Raw genomic sequence first — 19,210 nt, 5'->3', positions numbered from 1 at the left:
TATTGCTTAGGTAACTCTAATCCAATTATTCCCAAAGCCATAAATACAAAATAGGTAAATAAACAATTACTACATAATAATACAATGGAGTGTAAAAGAGTTCACAACCAGTTATACTTGAGCACTTTTCAGTTACCAGACCGAAATATAAATCAGCTTGTGAATATTGTAATATCACACAGTGGTTTTGAAGGAGAGAGGGAGAAAACTGGTCTTGCAGCCAGTTGGCAATAACTACCAAAGTCAGTTACTACAAACACCTTAATGCCAGCTAATACTATTGATTACTTGTTATGGCTGGGTACTCCACTGAGTGGCACAACTAAAAACCCAAAGTGACTGCTTCAGAACATACCTGGGCACGTTTCTGTCAAAGCACATGTTACTTAAATTAAAACGACAAAATTGATTATCATCTACTTTATTAAATAATAAAAAAGCTCCGCTTTAAAAGAAATTTCCTTGAGGATATTTTGCTCAGGTAGTACTACGCCTGAGTCCAAGGATCTTGGGCTCTAAATCAGGCTTCCCCAACCTGGAGCCTTCCAGATATTTTAGACCACATCTCCCACCTGCAAAACATCTGGAGGAGGGCACCAGGCTGAGGAAGACTGCTCTAAAAGCTCCCAGCTCCCAGCTGTTTTGGGTCCCACACCTCGGCAGGTGACAACAACCACAGGTCTGGGACCAGCTTTCCTCTCCTCCGTGTCTGAATCCTGACTGCTGTTAAAGGTAATTTCCACAACAGCATCCACTCTGTTTTATTGGCAAGAGTTATTTTATTTGCAGAATGCTTTTCCATTAAAAGATCAAGGTGACATCCTAAGAAGTTCAAGAAAGCAATGATCGAAAATGTTTGGAACAATAAAAAAATTCTCTTAAAAACAAAAACAAAAAACGAGCAGGAATAAAGCAAGAATATAAATAATGGACCTGCAGCAAAAATACAAATACTTTGTATTTTTTTATATAAAAAAATCATAATCTAGTGGAAAGATTCATGCGCTGGTAGACTTCTGCAATGAGGCAAATCCTTAGGCCAGGTGGTGCCACAGCAGAAAGGTTGCTGTTCCATAGGCTGACACAGAGAATAGCTGAGTCGTATGATCATGTTAAAAATATTCTGTGGCATTTTCAGCGCCCCAGGTTTTATAGACCCTTTCTCTTTCTCACATTAACACTGGTATCTTGCTTTTGGAATTTCATCACACCAGCCATAAGACTGTCAAGAATTACTGTTTTAACACTTAAGTGTACAAAGTGTTTTAAAATTCCTATCCGCATGATAACCCTGAGTGTGTACCCAAGCGGCCACTGGGTGAACTGCACTGGGAGCAAAGCTACAAATGTTCCAGCCCCAGGCCTTAATTTGGAAGTGGACTCGTCCCTGGGTTTTGGGTTTCAGTGCCAAGGCTCAAACCTTGGGAATTATGAAGCAAGAAGAGATGAAAGGGCCACTGAGCATGAGCAGAGTGCATTAAGTAATTTAGGCTGCTAATTAAACAATCTATGGCCTTTTAAAATGTTTGCGTGTGCACGCACAGAGGGGGTCTTGTTTTCCATTTGTTATGTAATGTTGGGTTTTTACATTTTAAGCTGCCTTGTGGTCCTCGGATGGTGGGCGGTATAGAAATTTAGTAGGATAAAACAAAAAAAAATAAAATAAAAATAATCCTAAACTCATTACTGAGCACTAAGCCCCTCTGAGCACAGCAGGACTTAGAAGTGACATGCATAAGCTTCTCCTGTGATCTTAGTCCCTTTTACTCCGCCTTTGGAGGGGAAAATAACCAAGGCAGACGATCTGCTCTCATCAGCGTCCCTCTCCTCCCCCCCCCCCAATTTGCTTTCCTCTCCCTTCCTCCTCCAGCGGGATATTTCAGGATCCCTCCCTCCCTCTCTCCCCGTGGATCTCTGCGCTGCTCTCCAGCCTCTACCCAGGCAGGCCTCTCTCCTCGCCATCCTCCTCCTCGGTGGGTGTGAATGAGTGGGCGAGGGGTGTGACCGCGCCGGCTTCGGCGTGATTTACGGCTTTGCTGAAAACGGCTTTTCCCCGCAGCATCAGCACCGCTGGCAGCCGCCGCCGCCGCCGCCGCCACCACAGCAACAAGTCAGGTAAGCGCTGCGCTCTGCGCCACAGCCTGGAGCCCGGAGAGAGCCGGGGGCGCACTGCCGGGGGGGGGGGAGGGAAGGAGGGCGCAAGGGGCCCGGGAAGGATCCCGATGCAGGTGGCTCAAGATCATTGGAGACCTGGGCCAGAGAGAGGCAAGCAGGCAGGCAGGCATCCCTGGCCAGGCGCCCTGCCAGGCTGCAAAACCCCCCAAATCGTGCAGGAAGCGCTGGCTGTGTCTTTCAGCAAACCCGCTTGGCTGCAGACATCTTTCTGCATAGAGGCCAGCGCTTCTCCGTCCTCCACAGATGCGGGTCCCCTTCTTCCCACCCGCACCTCTGTACCAGGCTGCATCTCTGCCGTCCTCTCCCCCCTGTTCCCAATGCCAGCATCCCTTTTGATCTTCACTGTAAAGCACACGCGCGCACATCCAGACTTCCCACATCTCTCTCTCTCTCTCTCTCCAGCCCTCCCCCCAATCTGCAGATTGCCGGGCTCAGCTTCCTTTCACCTTGCTCTGTGCTTTGGTGTGCGGTGTTGATTTGCCAAAGATAAGGATGAGGAGGAATGGAATATTTCACTGTCTGTTGCCCAACTTGACTATTATAGAAAGCCTAGTCGTTTGACCCAGATATATCAATATCACAATGCTTACGAAAGGACACATCCAATAGAAAGCAAGCTTGTGAGGAAGATTTGTAAATCTAGGATTTTATCTTTTTCCAAAATTCTCCAGCATCCCTCGCAGGCCCTAGTTTTCTAGGTACTCGATAATTATGAGTATTTCATGAACAGGGTTTGTGGTTTTGATGTAGAGGAGGCCTCAAAATGACTTGCAAATCAGATATTCGATGACTTCGTGCTGCTGGGCTGAAATCTGAAGGCGACCAGTTTAATTTCCCAAACCTATTTTGACACTGAGCTTGATTTGCATGTCTCACACAAGGCTTGGTTTGTGTTTGCAGAAATGCACGAGTAAGTAAATGGCGCCATCCAAAGTTAAGCACCTTTCAGTCCCATTTATTTCTATGGGTATGTCAGGATATCGGAAGCTGCCTTATATTGAGTCAGACAATCAGTCCATCTAGCTTGCTGTTGTCTACTTTGACTGGCAGCAGTTCTTCATGGTTTCATAGAGGAGACACCAAGGATTGAACCTGCGACCTTCTGAATCCAAGACAGTTGTTCTGTCCCACTGAGCTAAGGCCCTTCCTCCTCACCTATGACAAATCAGCACAGCACACCAGTAAAGAGCACAGCAAAGTGGAAGCATTAAGCAGATGCTTAACTCTCCCACCAAAATCAATGAGGCTTGAAAAGTGCTTAACTTTAAGTGAGTCATGCCCACATCCCGGAAACGCGCTGACAGCTGAAGGTCTATGAATGCACACTGCCATGTGACCAAGTTGCCTAGCATGAAATTGCTGCTGTTATGTTCATCCAAGGCTCAGGGTGGCTGACACTAAAAAAACCCCCAATCATTCAGGTCCCATAATAAAAACAACACCTCATAAAACCATCCTGAAATGTGGTAATTCAGGATCTTGAAAGGTTGTCATCCTGATTGCACTCATTTCTTGTTAGTCTCAGAGACCTTACCTTGGGCTGCTATTTCCCTTTTTAAAAAAAATTAAGGGTATCATGTCTTTTAATGGAGAAAGGCTTCAAAATGCAGGAAGGTGCTGCAAGGAATTTCCAGGAGACTCAGAAGTGTCCTCTCCTGCTTCCTAACATTTCTTGAGCTCCTTCAGGTGCTTATCTCTATAAAGAACCTACTCTCTCTTGAGAGAACATGCAGCTCTCCTTCCAGTCCATTAGAGATCTTGAAAAGCGCCTTACGCTGAGTTATGCAATTGCAGCTCGAACCTATGCACGTTTACTCAGAAGTAAGTCCCAATGAGCTTGATGAAGCTTAACGTAAGTGTACATTGGACTGGGCCTGAGTCCATCTGGTTCAGTCTTCTCTACTTTGAGCAGCAGATGCCTCTTAGGTGTTGCTCCAGTGCTACTTCCTGAGAAGCTGTAACCAGCAGTTGATTCTGGGACCTTCTGCATGCCCAGCAGATGTGCTCCCACTGTGCTGATTCCACCACTACCATTGTCTCTTCCTGCGCTCCCTTCTTTTTCTCAAGCCTCATTTTAGCCCCCAAATTCTGAAAATAAGCTCAAATCTTAGCTCTGACTTCAGCTAGGGAGAGAAAATAAATGTATGCAAATATCATGGATCTGCATAACTGATTCCCTCTAGCTCAGTTGCAGAGCATGTGCTTTGCATGCAGAAGGAGGCATGCTCAATCCCTGTTTGAGTGGAGGGCTGGGAAAGAGTTCTGTCCAAAACTGCTGCCGGATGGTGTAGTCTGTACTGAGCTGGAATGGACCAATGGTAGAAGGCAGCTTCTTCTGTTTCCTCCCCTGAAATGGGTGTTTCCCAGATGCAGAATTCAGAAAAGTTCCATGCAGAGTTCCAAACCCTTTTGACTTACAGCTATATTGGGATGCAGACCTATATTTACACCCCGCTCATCTGGCTGGGTTTCTCCAGCCACTCTGGGTGACTCCCAACAGAACATTAAAAACACGGTAAAGCATCAAACATTAAAAACTTCCCTAAACAGGGCTGCCTTCAGATGTCTTCTAAAAGTCAGATAGTTGTTTATTTCCTTGACATCTGATGGGAGGGCATTCTACAGGGTGGGCACCACTACCGAGAAGGCCCTCGGCCTGGTCCTCTGTAACCTCATTTCTCACAGTGAGGGAACCTCCAGAAGGCCCTCAGAGCTGGACCTCAGTCTCTGGGCTGAACGATGGGAGTTGAGACTAAGAAACCTGGTACGATGCAGAGGGATGGACTAGATGATGCTCAGGGTCCCTTCCAGATTCTATGATTCTATGATTCTACGATTCTACGATTCTCTTTCTTTTAGGATCTGGAAAGTAATGCAACAGAACACTTTTGAAGAAAGCAGATACCCCTGGCAGGAGTCGTTTGAAAATGTTAGTGTCTGCATGCCGTTCCGTTGCCCACGATGCGGGGACCGCACCAGATTCAGGACCCTGTCATCCCTGAGAGCCCATCTGGAATACAGCCACAGTTACGAAGATCGGAGCCTTCTGACAAAATGCAACCTCTTTTCTTCCCTCAGAGACGCAGACCTGATCTCTTCTTCCGAGCCCCTGACGCCAGGGATGCTTGGCGACGGCCCCGGTGTCATGAAACCAAAGACGTCCTATCTCAACTTCTGCGACACGGCCCGGGAGAACACCAGGAACAGGAAGCCGCTGGAGGCGGAAGCAGAAAGGCCTGCGTCTCTGGGGTCAAATTACACGTCAGGGGAATCCGTAGACGAGCCGATATCTAAGCCAGGGTTGGCGACAAGTGACTCGAAAGCCTCGTTCGAGGCCCACGTGAGAGAGAAGTTCAACCGGATGGTGGAAGCGGTGGACAAAACGATCGAGAAGAGGATCGACAAGCTTACCAAAGAGCTGTCCCAAAAGACGGCCGAGCTCTTGGAGGTTCGGGCAGCTTTTGTGCAGCTTTCTCAGAAGAAGCAGGAAGTCCAGAGGCGGGAGAGGGCCCTCAACAGGCAAGTGGACGTGGCGGTGGAGATGATCGCGGTGCTGAAGCAGCGGCTTACGGAGTCAGAGGAGGAGCTCCACAGGAAGGAAGAGTAAGTGGGAGGGTGGGGAGAAGGACGACAGGGAGGGGGAACCGCAGGCCTAGGAGGTCAAATGTGGCCTTTCTAGCTGGCCCTCAGAATCCTCCTCAGGCCACACACCCTCCTGAGCCACACCCTTCGCTGGCCATGGTTTGCAAACTCCTCCAATGTTTCCGTTTGGCTAGACTGGGTCTTTGAACTCTGATAATGCTGCTTGTGTCTCTGGATTGAGGATAGGGAGGGCTGTGTGAATGTGTGTGGAAAGTAATCCAGACCTTCCAAGTGCCCTTATTTTACAGGAACAGCCCCGGATTTACAGAAGCCACCCCGGTTTCTGATTAGGATTTCCCTAGTTTCATTTGAGAAATGTTGGAGGGTATGGAGTTATCTGACCCTTGAGCCATCTGAAGGCAGCCCTGTATAGGGAAGTTTTTTAATGCTAAATGTTTTATTATATTTTTATATATGTTGGAAGCCGCCCAGGGTGGCTGGGGCAACCCCGTCAGATGGGTGAGGTATAAATAGTAAAAGAAGAATAATAATAGGGATGTCCTATTATTATTATTATTAAATAGGATATCCCTATTTTCACTGAAGGAATGTTGGAGGGTATGGTCACCTATTATACAGTGATAGAATATGCATTTATTGCTTTGCTCACTTTTGCTCCGGGTGTCGCAATGTGGCCCCTGACCTCTGAAGTAGCTATAATGCATGTCTTTTCTGTCACAGGAGTTTGGGGTGAGGTTGTAGTAGGAAGACATGCCAGGCAAGGTATGGTAGAGGAAGGCCAGTATTCACTGGTGTCTGGTCCATTAGGGTGAGTGAGGCACTGGCCCACGGACCTCAATCTGCCCTCAGACAGCTCCCACTTCCCTGCCTTCTTACCAACAACCAAGAAACTTTACACACATAATCTTTTGCAACACAGATGAGAGCAAGAACCCTCATGTGTAGGTTTTGCTTCACATGCGCATGAGAGCCCTTAGGAGTGCAGATCACACCTGGGCTTCTTTATGCACAGAATTTGGCTGTTTACACGTCTATCGGCTAATCCATTTATTCTTTCTGTCATGGATAGGGAACCTGTGGCTCTCCTGAAATTGCTGGCATTTCCAACTCCCGTTATCCCCGTCCATTGGCCATTTGGGCTGGGGCTGATGGGAACTGAAGTCCAAAAACTTTGGGAGGGCCACAGGTTTCCCACCAATGTTTCACTATATGTCTGCTCCCCATCTCTTTCACACCTGTGTCTTCTTTTCTCCACAACCCAGTGGGCACCTAGCTTCTTTAGAAAGCATACGATTTCTGCCTTGAAGCATAGACCCATTGATTTGAGATGCGAAGAAGGCACGCATCAGGGTATACTAATTCATGCATCATTCAAGCAATCCAAATTTATTAGATGGATCTTTTAAACAGGCCGTGCAATAAGGGTAAAGACATTTATGCTCTCATGGCATCTGGTAAGATTACTTATACAGGAAGGTGCTACTCTATAAATAAGGGTATGTGCTTTAGCTTCAGAACTGGAGGTAAAGGCATAAATGTCTTGTTTTCAAGTACCCCCTTCCCACCCTCAGTTCACTGGAAAGTAAGTGGTGCAAACAGCATTAGATGGGATCGTCTCTTGGAAGGAGTCATAATCTGGTTTCCTGCTGGCTTTCATAGCAGATACCGAAGATATTTTGGCAGTTCCAGCTCATCTAAAAATACTTTCATGTTGCATTCATTAAAAATGTAGTAATTGCCAATACATTATTTATATGTGAACTACTTAAGACTGCAGTCCTCAGATTGCCCACTCTCTGATGTTCCTCATCAACACCAGTAGAAGGAATATGGAGCAAATGGTTGAAAGACTGCAGTCTCGGTTAGCACTCTTAGACACCTTCAAGCAGTTCAAAATACCTGCATATTTTCAAATTAAATGTACAGTGCTGCTGTTGTTAAAATTAGCTAGCCCTATAGCTCAGACATTTAAGGCAGCAACCCTAAACGTGCCAACTAGTAAGTTAGGCTGTAGTTCTATACACAATACTAGGGATGTTCACGGTCTCCAAGATACCTGTGCTATTTTAAAAATCCCAATATACTTCCAAGTCACACTGTGCTCTCTCTGCTTTGATTTATGCTTCATGCTCTGAGCCACTCTATAAAGCGAAGCTGTGTGTGCCCCATTCACTATAATGGGGGAATCTAAAATGTTCATAAATTCCCCCTCTTTTGGCCAAAGTGGATGGAATCGACCGGTGTCTCTTCAGAGTGGATAAGCCTGACAAATTGCAGAAAAATAGGTTAGGGAGCTTTTTGCTGGGAAGGTAAAAGGATTCACATTTCTAATACTTATTATGCCTATTAAAGCTCAAAAATCTGTATTGGTTTCCTTTTTTTAGGGGGTGTTCTTTATTCATTTTAAAAATTCCTAGCTTCCCTCCATTAGTACCAATATCAGCGCAGGGTACGACATAAGATATATTATATAGCACCATGAAAAATTCTTAGAAACAGCTAGCAACCAACCAACCACAATGAGTTTCCACGCACGCCTAGAGCCAACCTGATTTTTTAATCTTATATTGGAGTTCTCCATCCTCTTCCCAGTTTGCCTCAATTGAAGATGTGGGCCTTCAGATGTTGCTGGACTCCAATTCCCATCAGGCCTACTCAGCCTGGCCAACTGTCAGGGATGATGGAAATTGTAGTCCAAGAACTTCAGGAGGGCCAGAGGTTCCCCACACTTAACGTGTTAAAGAATGGCCTTGTTTTTCATACAAAGTCCTGCAGGGGACAAGAGAAGAAGAAGTCAATATGTTTCTCTTCTCATGTAGTGCTGCAAACTCATGAAACTGAGCAAACTGTGTACCATGAAGGTTATTTATTCCCTTTTGGCCTTTGGTTGCCTGCCTTGTGCTTGCACTGCGCTGGTGTTTTGGGACTGCCCTCTGTGAGGAAACCCATGGAGAATCCAAAACCCATGCAGCTCCGCTCCTAACAGCTTGTTGTGTGGATACGACATCCCAGAATGCATTGCATAAGGCTGGAGCCACATTCATCTTTTGTCACAGGCCTTGAAAAGAGCAAGAGGGAGTTGAAACCAACAGCCTAAGATAGATAGAGTGCAGCTGAGATAAGAACGAAGAATGGCAACAAATGGGAAGGCTAGTGAAGCCCTTTATATTGTGGCAGCAACATATGTGGGCCTTTGGACAGATAAATAATAATAATTATCACTGTTATTGTATTTATATGTTGTTTCCCAGCCACTCGCTCAGCCACTCTCAAAGCAGCTTACAGTCAGCAAAATACATTCCCAACCTTTGGAGAGATTACTGTTCAACATAGGACAGGAGGGAGAAAGGCAGGAAAAAGGGTTGCACATTCAGTTGTATATGCATGGCTTGGCTGTCTCTGAACAACTGGCATATTTGCCCAGTGAGGGTACAGAGAAGTCAGTTCTGCTCCAAGCAAATTGGTCTCTTGGGTGTCTGTGCGTGCATTCTGGGATTGCTACAAAACAATTCACTTTTTCTTCCATATATCACTGCAAAGATCAGTATTGACACACACACAAACACATCAATCAGTCAATCAATCAATCAATCAATCAATCACCAGCCCCCTTTTTAAAAGGAAAACAGTCTTTCAGAGGCATCTCTTCTACCATACTGAGGCCGCATTCCCAGAACACATTTTAAAGCACTGTGATACCACTTTAAGCAGCCTTCCCCACAAAGAATTTTGGGAACTGTAGTATGTTAAAGGTGCTGAGAGTTGTTAGGAACCCCTGTTCCCTTTCCAGAACTACGGTTCCCAGAGTTCCCTAGGAAGAGGGATCGATTGTTAAACCACTCATGAGAATTACAACTCTGGGGGGTGAATAGGAGTCTCCTAACAGCTCTCAGCATCTATAACAGCCTACAGCTCCCAGAATTCTTTGGGGGAATCCATGAGTGTTTCAAGTGATATCATAGTGCTTTAAATGTATAGTGCAGATGTGGCTTGAGTACGTTCTTGGTTATGTTCTTCAAGACATAATGGGGTTTTTGTTCGGTTTTGCATTCTAGTGGGAATGCTTATTAACTTCAGCTGGATTTTGTTGCTGAACCTCCTGCTAATTCTCTAGAAGAGGAATCAAGATATTGCTGAACACTTGGAATGGATTTTGTTGATTAATTGGGTTCTCATTGTTGCACCTCTTACTTGGTTCGGCTTTTGCTAATGATGCTCACACTCTAAACAACTGGATAATGTCATCATAAAATCCTTTGAAACCATCTCTCACTTCAAGAAAGGCTCCATTCTAGAGGAAGGCCTGGGTCCCATTAAGGAGACGTTCCGTGCACATTTAAGCATTCAGATTCCACAAAATCCAGCAGGAAAAGCAAAGAGAAGCTCCTCTGGAATGGGAAAACTCTCATTGCAGGTTTAAGATGCCTCTCAGGTGCCGGAGGTTGTATTTCCCATTTTCAAACAGGGGGCAAATTATTGTGGCACAAAATAAATAAGTTTCTTATTGTCTGAAAAGGCCCTTCAATTTATTGTTATTTCTAGAAGCATTAAGGTGATCACTTATTCATCACCCCCCGCCAAAGGAAATGCCTCTCACACTCAAAAGAACAGATATTTGCATATTATTTGAATATGTCACTGTATCTGTATGGATGCGTATTTAGAAACAATGACTTTAACTGAAATAAAAACATGGTAAGAAGACTGAGACCAGTTGAGCTTGTGTGTCTGCTCAGTCTGTGGCCCAGTTGCTTACTGTTGATGGCAACTTCAAGCCCTTTATCTTTAAACCCTTCTGTTTGAAGGGCTGTCCTCTCTAAAGGATGCTCCCCAGCACCAGTGTTGCCCGCTTATTTGGCTATGTGCAAGTGGTTCTGAGAAGGTCAGCAGTGCACCTGGGACTGAATATATTCACAGCACAGGCAAGAGTGTCCCTAAATTAAAAAGTAGCACCCGTCCGTTTTTTCCTTCTCTCTAGCAAAAAGGAGGAAACGCCAGTGTTCTTCCAAATTCCAGCAGAGCTGCACTTTTGTCGTTTCAGAGAAGTCGTTACATTTAATCACTTCCTGGAGGAAGCTGCTGAGAAGGAGCTTCGCGGCAAAGCCAGGCTCCAGCGTTTCATTGAGAATCTCCTGCAGCGGGTGGATCTGGCAGAAAAGCAATTGGAGTACTACCAGAATCAGCAGATCGTGGGCAGCTACAGCGATGTCCATGAATATGTGGTAGGCAAAAAATGAGGGGGGTATTCTTTCATTAGACCTGAACAGGAAGTGGAACTGATGGGAATTATAGTCCACAGCATCTAGGGTGCACTGTGGGTGGGGGCGGGAAGGCTGATCCAAGCTCTTGTTCTAGTGGAGCAGGGGTTGTGGTGGCAATTTCTGCTATATTGTTTGTTCAGTTGGGCATCTGTCTCGAGAGACAATGGAGTGTGCTTCCGGGGGTCAGACCCCTGCCCAGTTGGCAAGACTCTCAGCTTTGCTGATGTGGTCCAAAGGAAAATGAAGCTATACTTTGGGCACCAGCTTGGCTGCAAGAGTTGCTGGAAAGAGGTGTACAAGGTGCCATCTTAGGGACTCCACTGCAGATTTGTGTAGAGTTTACTCCTTAGCCTTTGAAAGTACATCTTTCATCCTTGGGATTCAAGATAGAGCTGTTGTTGCCTATGTGTATATGTTGATCCCCTCCCCCTCCCCCCATCTCATAAGAAGCATCCTGCTCGATCAGACCAAATGCCTATGTAGCTTAGCATCATGTTTTCCACATTCAGGGCCGGCCCTGCCATTAGGAAAAGTGGTGCCTCAGGCAGCAGATGATGAGGGATTGACAGCAGCAATGAGGTGTTGGTCTGCCCTGAAACCTTAAGCTAAGCCAGGTGTATTCAGGTGCAGTGGAGGATGCTGTCCTGGTGATGAAGTAGGATTAGACTACCAGGCGGATCAGCTTTGGTACATGGAATGCAGGGAGGCACCGTCTTGTCTTTCACCTCAGGCGGCAAAATGCCTTGGTCTGCCCCTGCCCACAGTGGTCAACCAGATGCCCCTGGGAAGCCCACGAACAGGACATGAGAGCAGTAGCCCTCTCCAGTTCATTGTCTGCAGCAACTGGTATTCAGGGGCATGTGCTGTGAACCTGAAGGTGGCATACAGCCATCATGACTTGCAGATGTTGATAGCTTTATCCTTCATGAATTTGTCCAGCCGTCTTAGAAAGCCATCTAAGCTCCCATCATGGTTTCTGGTTAAAAAAAGTTAATGCTTCAAATATGAGAAAAGTCTGTTTAATCAGAGACAACTGTGGGACTGCATGTGTACCTGCAGGCAATGATAACTCTTATCATACCTCCATTGAGCCTCTGAAAAAATGTCAGTTCACAGCTCGAATTTCTTCTTCAGCATCAGACACCCCCCCTTTTTTATTAAAAAAGGTAGCAGTAAACAAGCATAAACAAGGAAACGTGATAATTGAGCGTGCACGTGCGTTCTGCTGGTATAGTCACACGGCTGCAAATGAGGCGTGACTGCTAATTTGTTCAGGAGACGCAAAATAGCAAACGAAAAGCTTGTCAGAGGTAAATGCCCTGAAAGCTGCTATTGAAATAAGAAAAGTGATATCTTTTATTGGACTAGTTGTACAACACATCTAAAAGGCATGCCAGAAAATTAAAATTCATGACCTTGTGGCAGGCAAAGGACTGGATTGAACAGAGACTATGGGTTAAAACTGTTTGTAGCTTCCTTTTGCCCCCCCCCCCCCGCCACCGTTGCAACATATAAGCTTTGAGTACAGACAGGTTGTGTGCGTTTATTTGTGTGTGTGTGAGGGGGGAGAGAGAGAGAGAGAGAGAGAGAGAGGGGGGGAGAATTTCTTGGAAGGCCAGAAAATAGTCAGGCCCACCATTGTGAGAATCCCAGTTTTTTATTTTTATTTTAAAAAAAAGAGTTTCTAGTTCTTATGGTTTCAAATATAAGTTTGGACAAACGTGGGTTATGCCTGCACAGAAGTAGCTGAGAGAGAGTTCCAAAAATCAAGAGTTTTCAGCTTCAGGCCCCATATAACTTTTTGACTCTGACACATGAATAGGAAGACCTGGATAGATTATGCAAAATAGGAAATATCACAGATGCAAAATAACTAATGTTTGCTCATTTTGTATTGTTTGGGATGAAATGCAGTGCTTTCATTCCTGGAAGCAAGCCCCATTGAACTTCTGAGTAAAGATTCAGGTTGCATGACAAAAGCTGCAGAGTTCAGCCAGTCAGTGCAAAATCTGAATAGCAGAATATAAATTTATTATTATTATTTTAACCCAAAGCTACACACATTCCTGATTATAGGCCTCTATATGATGATGTGCACAGGTTGGGGGACTGCCAGACCCAGAACCAAAGAGACCTGGGTTGTCTTTGCTCTTAGGAAGATCTTGTTTGTTTTTTTGCATTTGTCTACTTATCTAACTTTGATAAGTCAGCAAATAAATGAATAAAAAAGAGCTATTTCCATATGTTACGTCAATCTGAATAACGAGCGTGTATGTTTTAGTTTACAGATATATCATCCAGCAAGAAACCCAGATGCCTGTATGTATGTTATTTCATACTCTTAATACAAAATATTTCGTACAAATGTGTTGCTGTTAAAATTGTGCATCTCTTGTTCCTGGGCCCTCTCTGTTAAACCTGACCCCTTTTCTTCGCCTCAGCAGCAGCCGAGGAAACCAACACGGTTACTATAACACCCCTGATGTGAAACCTCACTCTCTTCAGAAAGGACGGATGCACTTGAAGAAAGCCAAGGAGGACAAATCCTGCGCCCACCCAGTTAAATTGTTTTATGAACCTGTTGACTGCGCAAGGGACGTTTGGAGACCTCAGAAGAAAGGGGATGCCGTCGGTGCCTCCCGCAAGGTTAACGCGAAATCAAAGATCAGTAAAAAAAGCAAACAGCTCTACTAAGAGCCCATATACGATATAGAGATATATGTATGTATCTAACCTAATCTATTTATAAATGCATAATGCAAGATCTGGCAGCTTTGGGCTACTACAGATAGAGATTAATAGCACAATCATTCGTCTGTCTGCTCAAAATTCAGTCCCCTGAGTTTGACAGGACTTGCTCCCAGGTAAGTGTGCCTAGGATTGCAGGCTTAATTCTGTCGAACTTGGAGGGGTTTCCTTCTGAACAGACAAGCCTAGGATTGCGCCGTTGGTCCCACCCATTGCTTAAATCACAATATATTTCCCTATTCATTTGGGCAAGGATATATTTAATAGATGATATAAATACGTAAATATATAGAATAATTTAACTGCCTCATTTCCAGGACTTTGATTGTAGATGTGGCACTTTATTTTTCCCAAGAGCATCTTTTCAATTGAGTCCGGCATTTCACTCATCCAAAGTCTTGTTTTGCTTAGTTACGTTTGGAAGAATTCCTTCTGCCTGGCACCTTAATAAATCCCTTTATCTAGTGAGAGTGATGGGTCGGGAATAGAATTAGAAAATGATTTGTGGAAGCCCTAAATGCACTGAGCCGAGTGTTCTTCCTTTGATGCCAGGGCACAAACTTCACCATGCCACTTCTGCAAGGACTAAGCAGCTGGGAGGAATCTGATTGGATGACTACCTCCCTCTCCTGCCTACTACCACCTAGAACAGGAAGTAGGGAGGAGCAATCTGGAGGTCTCTGTAAGCTGTGTTCTGCTGGTGGCCTAGATGGGCAGCTGTTGTGATTGATGCCTGCACTCACCTTCTGGGAGAAGACAGTGCAGATGCCCTCCAGCTGCAGGGGGGAGGAATGGGAGGTTATTAGCACTGCCTTTTCTGGGTAGCTAAGGTAGGATGGAGGCTCAGGGCTCACCCCTCGACTTCCTTTTCCATGCAGCTGAATGGCTACTTTAGTGGTGCAGAAAGCGCTGCAGCAAAGCACCACAGTGACTTAGTTTTGTGCCTTGAAGGTCAGCACATCCGCAGCCATTTAGCTATATTGTATCTGCACCTCACTTTTCCTTCAAGGAGCTCCGGACAGCGTACGGGAGGGTTGTTCTGTTTTGCCTTCCTGGTTTGGGCTGAGGGAGAGTGGCGCAAGGTCATGCCACGAGCTTTACACATGAGTGAGAGGTTCAAACTCATGTCTGTCTGGTACAGGCCCCAGGGGAGCAGTGGGGGGCCAGGGAAACCGTGGCCACTGCTAGGCCCACAACGCTCCTAGTGGTTTTTCTTACCCTTGAGCAAAAATACAATACAGCAATTGAGCCCCTGCATGACATAGAGTGGCTTGTTTTGCCGTTCTTGATCCAAGCTCAAATGCTTGCTTCACGTAACTTGCTCTTTCCTGAAGCAGCCCTGTGTGTGGTCAAGTTGCCCACCATCTTGCCCAGGAGAAAAGCCTGAGGCCGCACAATGCCATTACACTGTTAAGGCAAAGCAGCTGGTCTCAGTCTGGACAGTGGCTGGAGCCATAGGTAAGCTGCTCTTAGCTTTCTTAAGGAAGGCCGGGCTAAGGAAGGGTCCTAATAGGCTGCCGTACTTCTTCCACAGAGTAACAGCCCTCCCTTAATGGTAGCAGCCACAGGACTTCCAAATAAGTGGGGTGGGTTGTGTTTGGCCAAAATAGTCAGTTAATTCATCCACTTTGACTTTCTGGAACAGGTGTGGGCAACATAAAACCCACAAGCCAAAAATGGCTCATAATTCTGTTTTGCAGAATCTGACATGAGTTGCATTCGGCCCAAAGTCCGTTTTGGGGGCCCTGTGGCAGTTTATTTCCTGGGGTAAAACCTCAACACCTTGAAAAAAGCTCAAGAACTTCAATCCTAAAAAAAGCGCAACAAGTCGGAGGTCTTTAAGCAGAGGCGTGACAACCATATGTCAGGAGTGCTCTGATGGTGTTTCCTGCTTGGCAGGGGTTGGACTCGATGGCCCTTGTGGTCACTTCCAACTCTATGATTCTATGAAGTCATCAAATCTGGCCCTTTTGAAAAAAGTTTGGACACCGCTGGTAGTGGAAGGCTTAGTGCAGGCCTAGACAAACTTGGCCCTCCAGATGTTTTGGGACTAAAACTCCCATCATCCCTAGCTAACAGGCCCAGTGGTCAGGGATGATGGGAACTGTAGTCTCAAAACATCTGGAGGGCCAAGTTTGCCTATGCATGGCTTAAGAGACACATCAGCCCCTGAAGCTAGGGGGGGGGGGGATTGTTATCTCTCTTCAAGGAGAACAGAGCAACAGCAGGAAACTCCTGACTTTACCAAGTCCACTGCCACCTAGTGACTTGACCATATAATGGCACCATCCACATGCTTCGCTTGCAACATCTGATGGCTCACCCTGCTCATTCCGAGTGCTGTGGGGCCTCAGGGTCTTCACATGGCTTAGTGCATGGCTTAGTGAATGAACTTGGTGCATGGCTTAGTGAATGAAGTTCGCTAACAGCAGAATCCAAAGGTGACAGCAGCCTTCCTCAACTTGGGGAACTTGGCACTTTCCAGATGTGTTGGGAAAGTCATGTGGGATGGGCATTGCTGTCCGAAACTTCTGGAGAGCATCGGCTTGCGGAAGGCTTGGCTACACAGTTTTTAGTGTGGCCTGAGGTGGTAGACTCCCTGAGGTGGTAGACTTATCCCCAGGCTGTACCATTTTATAACTGCAGGTGGGAGCTCATCTGATGGAATGGTCCTCACATAGAAAGATTTCTCACATAGAAAACTAGCATGTTGGAGACAAAGCAAGGCTAGATCCCTTCTTCCTGACACCTGCTTTCTATGAGGAGGGTGTTTTTGTTTGGGGTAGAATGTAATCAGCCTGGAGTGGTACAGTCCAAGCACAAGTTAACCACCCCATGCCTATGTTTCATTTACCCCCCTGTGGTATCTGCAGTTGCTGTTGGCTGCTATTCTATGAACTCTCATTAAATGGAATACCAAAACCCAGTGGATATTTTTAAAAGTTTGTATTTGGCCCTCTTCAGCCACGAACGGTTCTGATTCCTCCCCAGAAGAGTTGGCAAAACATGAAATCTTAGCAAAGCAACCCCGAATACGGTGCTTAAATTTGTAGTTCAAAACCATACTTTTAAATAGCAAACTACAGAAGGAGGCAATCCGTAATAAATTGGGCTGTCAACTGATAGAGGATACAACAGGCATAGGCAAACTCGGCCCTCCAGATGTTTTGAGACTACAATTCACATCATCCCTGACCACTGGTCCTGTTACCTAGTCCCAAAACATCAGGAGAGCTGAGTTTGCCTATGCCTGAGATACAACCTGGGGTTGTATCCAAACCAGCTCCAGGTGAGGGGCACTTCTATTTCCTCTCCTCTCTGCATGCGGCCCCTGCCCCAGTCTTCTCCAGATTGTCCCCAAACCTCCAGAGCTGATTCTGTGGGTGCACATGGAGGGAGCCCTGCAGGGGAGAGGAAGGAAAAGTTCAATTCCACAAACACAAGCCTCTGCCTTTTAATCCATCTGTGGATTAAATGTAAATAAATGTGCATATTACCAAAGCTTCGCTATAGGTGTCTTGCTTAGGTATTGAAGGAAGTGAGGAATCATAAACGATGAGGAAAGCTTACAATTTGATAAAAGCCAACGTAACATATTTTGTGCTCCTCGCAATTCCTATGGCAATAGTTAACACACCAGAACCAAAATACCCTCAAAAAATAAATTTGCCCATAATTCTCAGAGTAATTAAAAATTGCCGTCTCCTATTACAACTGACCCCATCCCCCCCAACCGCCACTACTAATTCAATTTAGGGTACGATCCTAATTCCCTTCTGGGAGTGACGGGGCTGATCAGGGTGGCACAAATCTCACCACATCCCAAGCCCTGCTTCTCATGTTGGCCAAAGAGGAAGCAGAAGGGTGGTTTCATCCCGTGTTTTGTGGTGCCAGCTCCAGTCTGGGATAGCTGAGAGGCCCAGATTAGACCCATTGCCAATAGGGAGGTTTAGGAGGGGAGGGGCTTGATGTGGTCTCTGAGCTGCCAATTGGCCATCCCTCGGATCCTTTCATATACAAAGCCCGCAGAGCTCAGTACAGCACACCCAATGGGGATATTATAGGCCAAGGAGGTTAGGCACGATATTCCACTAGGTTCTGCCAAATAGAAGGATTCTGCTTCCATTGCAATGTTCTTCTCCATCACTTCTTGTGGACATGTTTTGGTGCCGCTAACCTTCACGCCTCATTTGCAGGAATCTTCGCGTCCTAGCGATGTTGAGAGGCAAAACTAGTTTTCTTCAGAGAAAGGAAGAAAATAGCTCAGCCGTGTCTACATGTAATTTATTTCGAAATGCTCCTTATAAGAGATGTACAATGTATTTCCGTGAAGTGGGTTTACAGTAAGTGTGTTAAGACTTGTGGACGATGTTTTGGTTTTTATTTTATTTATTTTTTTAAACCACAGTGAATATTTGATTTGAAAAACACACGTATGATTGTGGCAATAAAAACAGGGTTTACAATATATTTAACTGAGGTGAAATACAGGTAAGAATATTTGCTGTTGTATAAATAGCTCCAGATGGAAGTTGGTGATTAATCCATCTGTTAAATTATTGTTTTATTTATATAATGTAAATGGAACTGTTTTTTGTATATGTCCAACTTTCCCAATGCTGTTTGAGTTGTTAGTCCTATGCTTCAAGGCTGGTTCATCCAACCTTATTTATTTCAACTGATAACTGCAACATCAAGTGATGACTTCCATGGGTCGGTAGGTTATCACAGATCTAACTCTATAGACCAGAGCTTTCAAATCACCTCACATCTGCTCTGGGCTAATGCTCTTCAGTGAAATAAATTCATACAGATTACAAGGCATGTGGGTCTGCCTCCATAATATGGTGTAGCCAACGTGGCACCCGCAAAATGTTTTGGACTGCAATTCCCATCAGCCCCAACCAGCATGGCCTATGCTCAGGGATGATAGGCATTGTAGCTCACCATATCTAGAAGGCACCCATTCTCTCCCCCCCAACTATATCCTAGGCTGTTTCTTGACATTATTATAGGATATGTGTCTCCTACCTTGCACCCCATATCATTAGTTGACTCTGGTAGGAACAGAGGAGTGTTTAGCACAATGATGTCAGGACATGGGGCACATTTACTTGATTGAAAGATTTCTTTCCTGCCTGACAACAGGACTCCATGGCAGCACAACCAAGGAAAATGTGGACCACACAACATAGGGGTTGTATCCAACTTAGTCATAATCAGAGTGGGCCCCCTGTAACTAACTTACTTAAGTTTTGCCATGATTAACTTAAGTCCATTGATTTTCACGCATCTGTTTGGTGTATGGCTTGCTTTTTTTTAATATTGGATTTCTTACCTGCTATTCAGCAGAAGACTCCAAGGCAGGCTGCAATAATAGTTGGATACAGCCCAATGGGTGGTATTCACCTAAGTTTACTCAA

General features: G+C 45.4%; 1 protein-coding gene across 4 annotated transcripts; it reads left to right on the top strand.

The window, feature by feature from the left end:
* Positions 1-1,870: 1,870 nt before the first annotated feature.
* ZNF365 (zinc finger protein 365) lies at positions 1,871-15,526 on the top strand. Of its 4 annotated transcripts, none has more exons than XM_083615179.1 (5): positions 1,871-2,115; positions 5,035-5,778; positions 10,820-11,000; positions 13,321-13,358; positions 13,481-15,526. In XM_083615179.1, exons 2-5 carry the CDS (start codon positions 5,048-5,050, stop codon positions 13,731-13,733), a joined length of 1,203 nt encoding a protein of 400 aa, XP_083471305.1. In that variant the 5' UTR covers positions 1,871-2,115; positions 5,035-5,047; the 3' UTR covers positions 13,734-15,526. The 4 variants fall into 4 exon arrangements, with proteins under 4 accessions (XP_083471305.1, XP_083471306.1, XP_083471307.1 ...); XM_083615180.1 differs by having other exon boundaries at positions 1,873-2,115; positions 13,484-15,526; XM_083615181.1 differs by having other exon boundaries at positions 1,873-2,115; positions 13,321-13,362; positions 13,481-13,624.
* The last annotated feature ends 3,684 nt before the right edge of the window (positions 15,527-19,210 follow it).

This window comes from Podarcis filfolensis (genome assembly GCF_964270895.1).
Source record: "Podarcis filfolensis genome assembly, chromosome: 5".
Classification (NCBI taxonomy): domain Eukaryota; kingdom Metazoa; phylum Chordata; class Lepidosauria; order Squamata; family Lacertidae; genus Podarcis; species Podarcis filfolensis.
The sequence above is the reverse complement of the archived record's forward strand: the minus strand, read 5'-3'. Positions and strand labels throughout refer to the sequence as shown.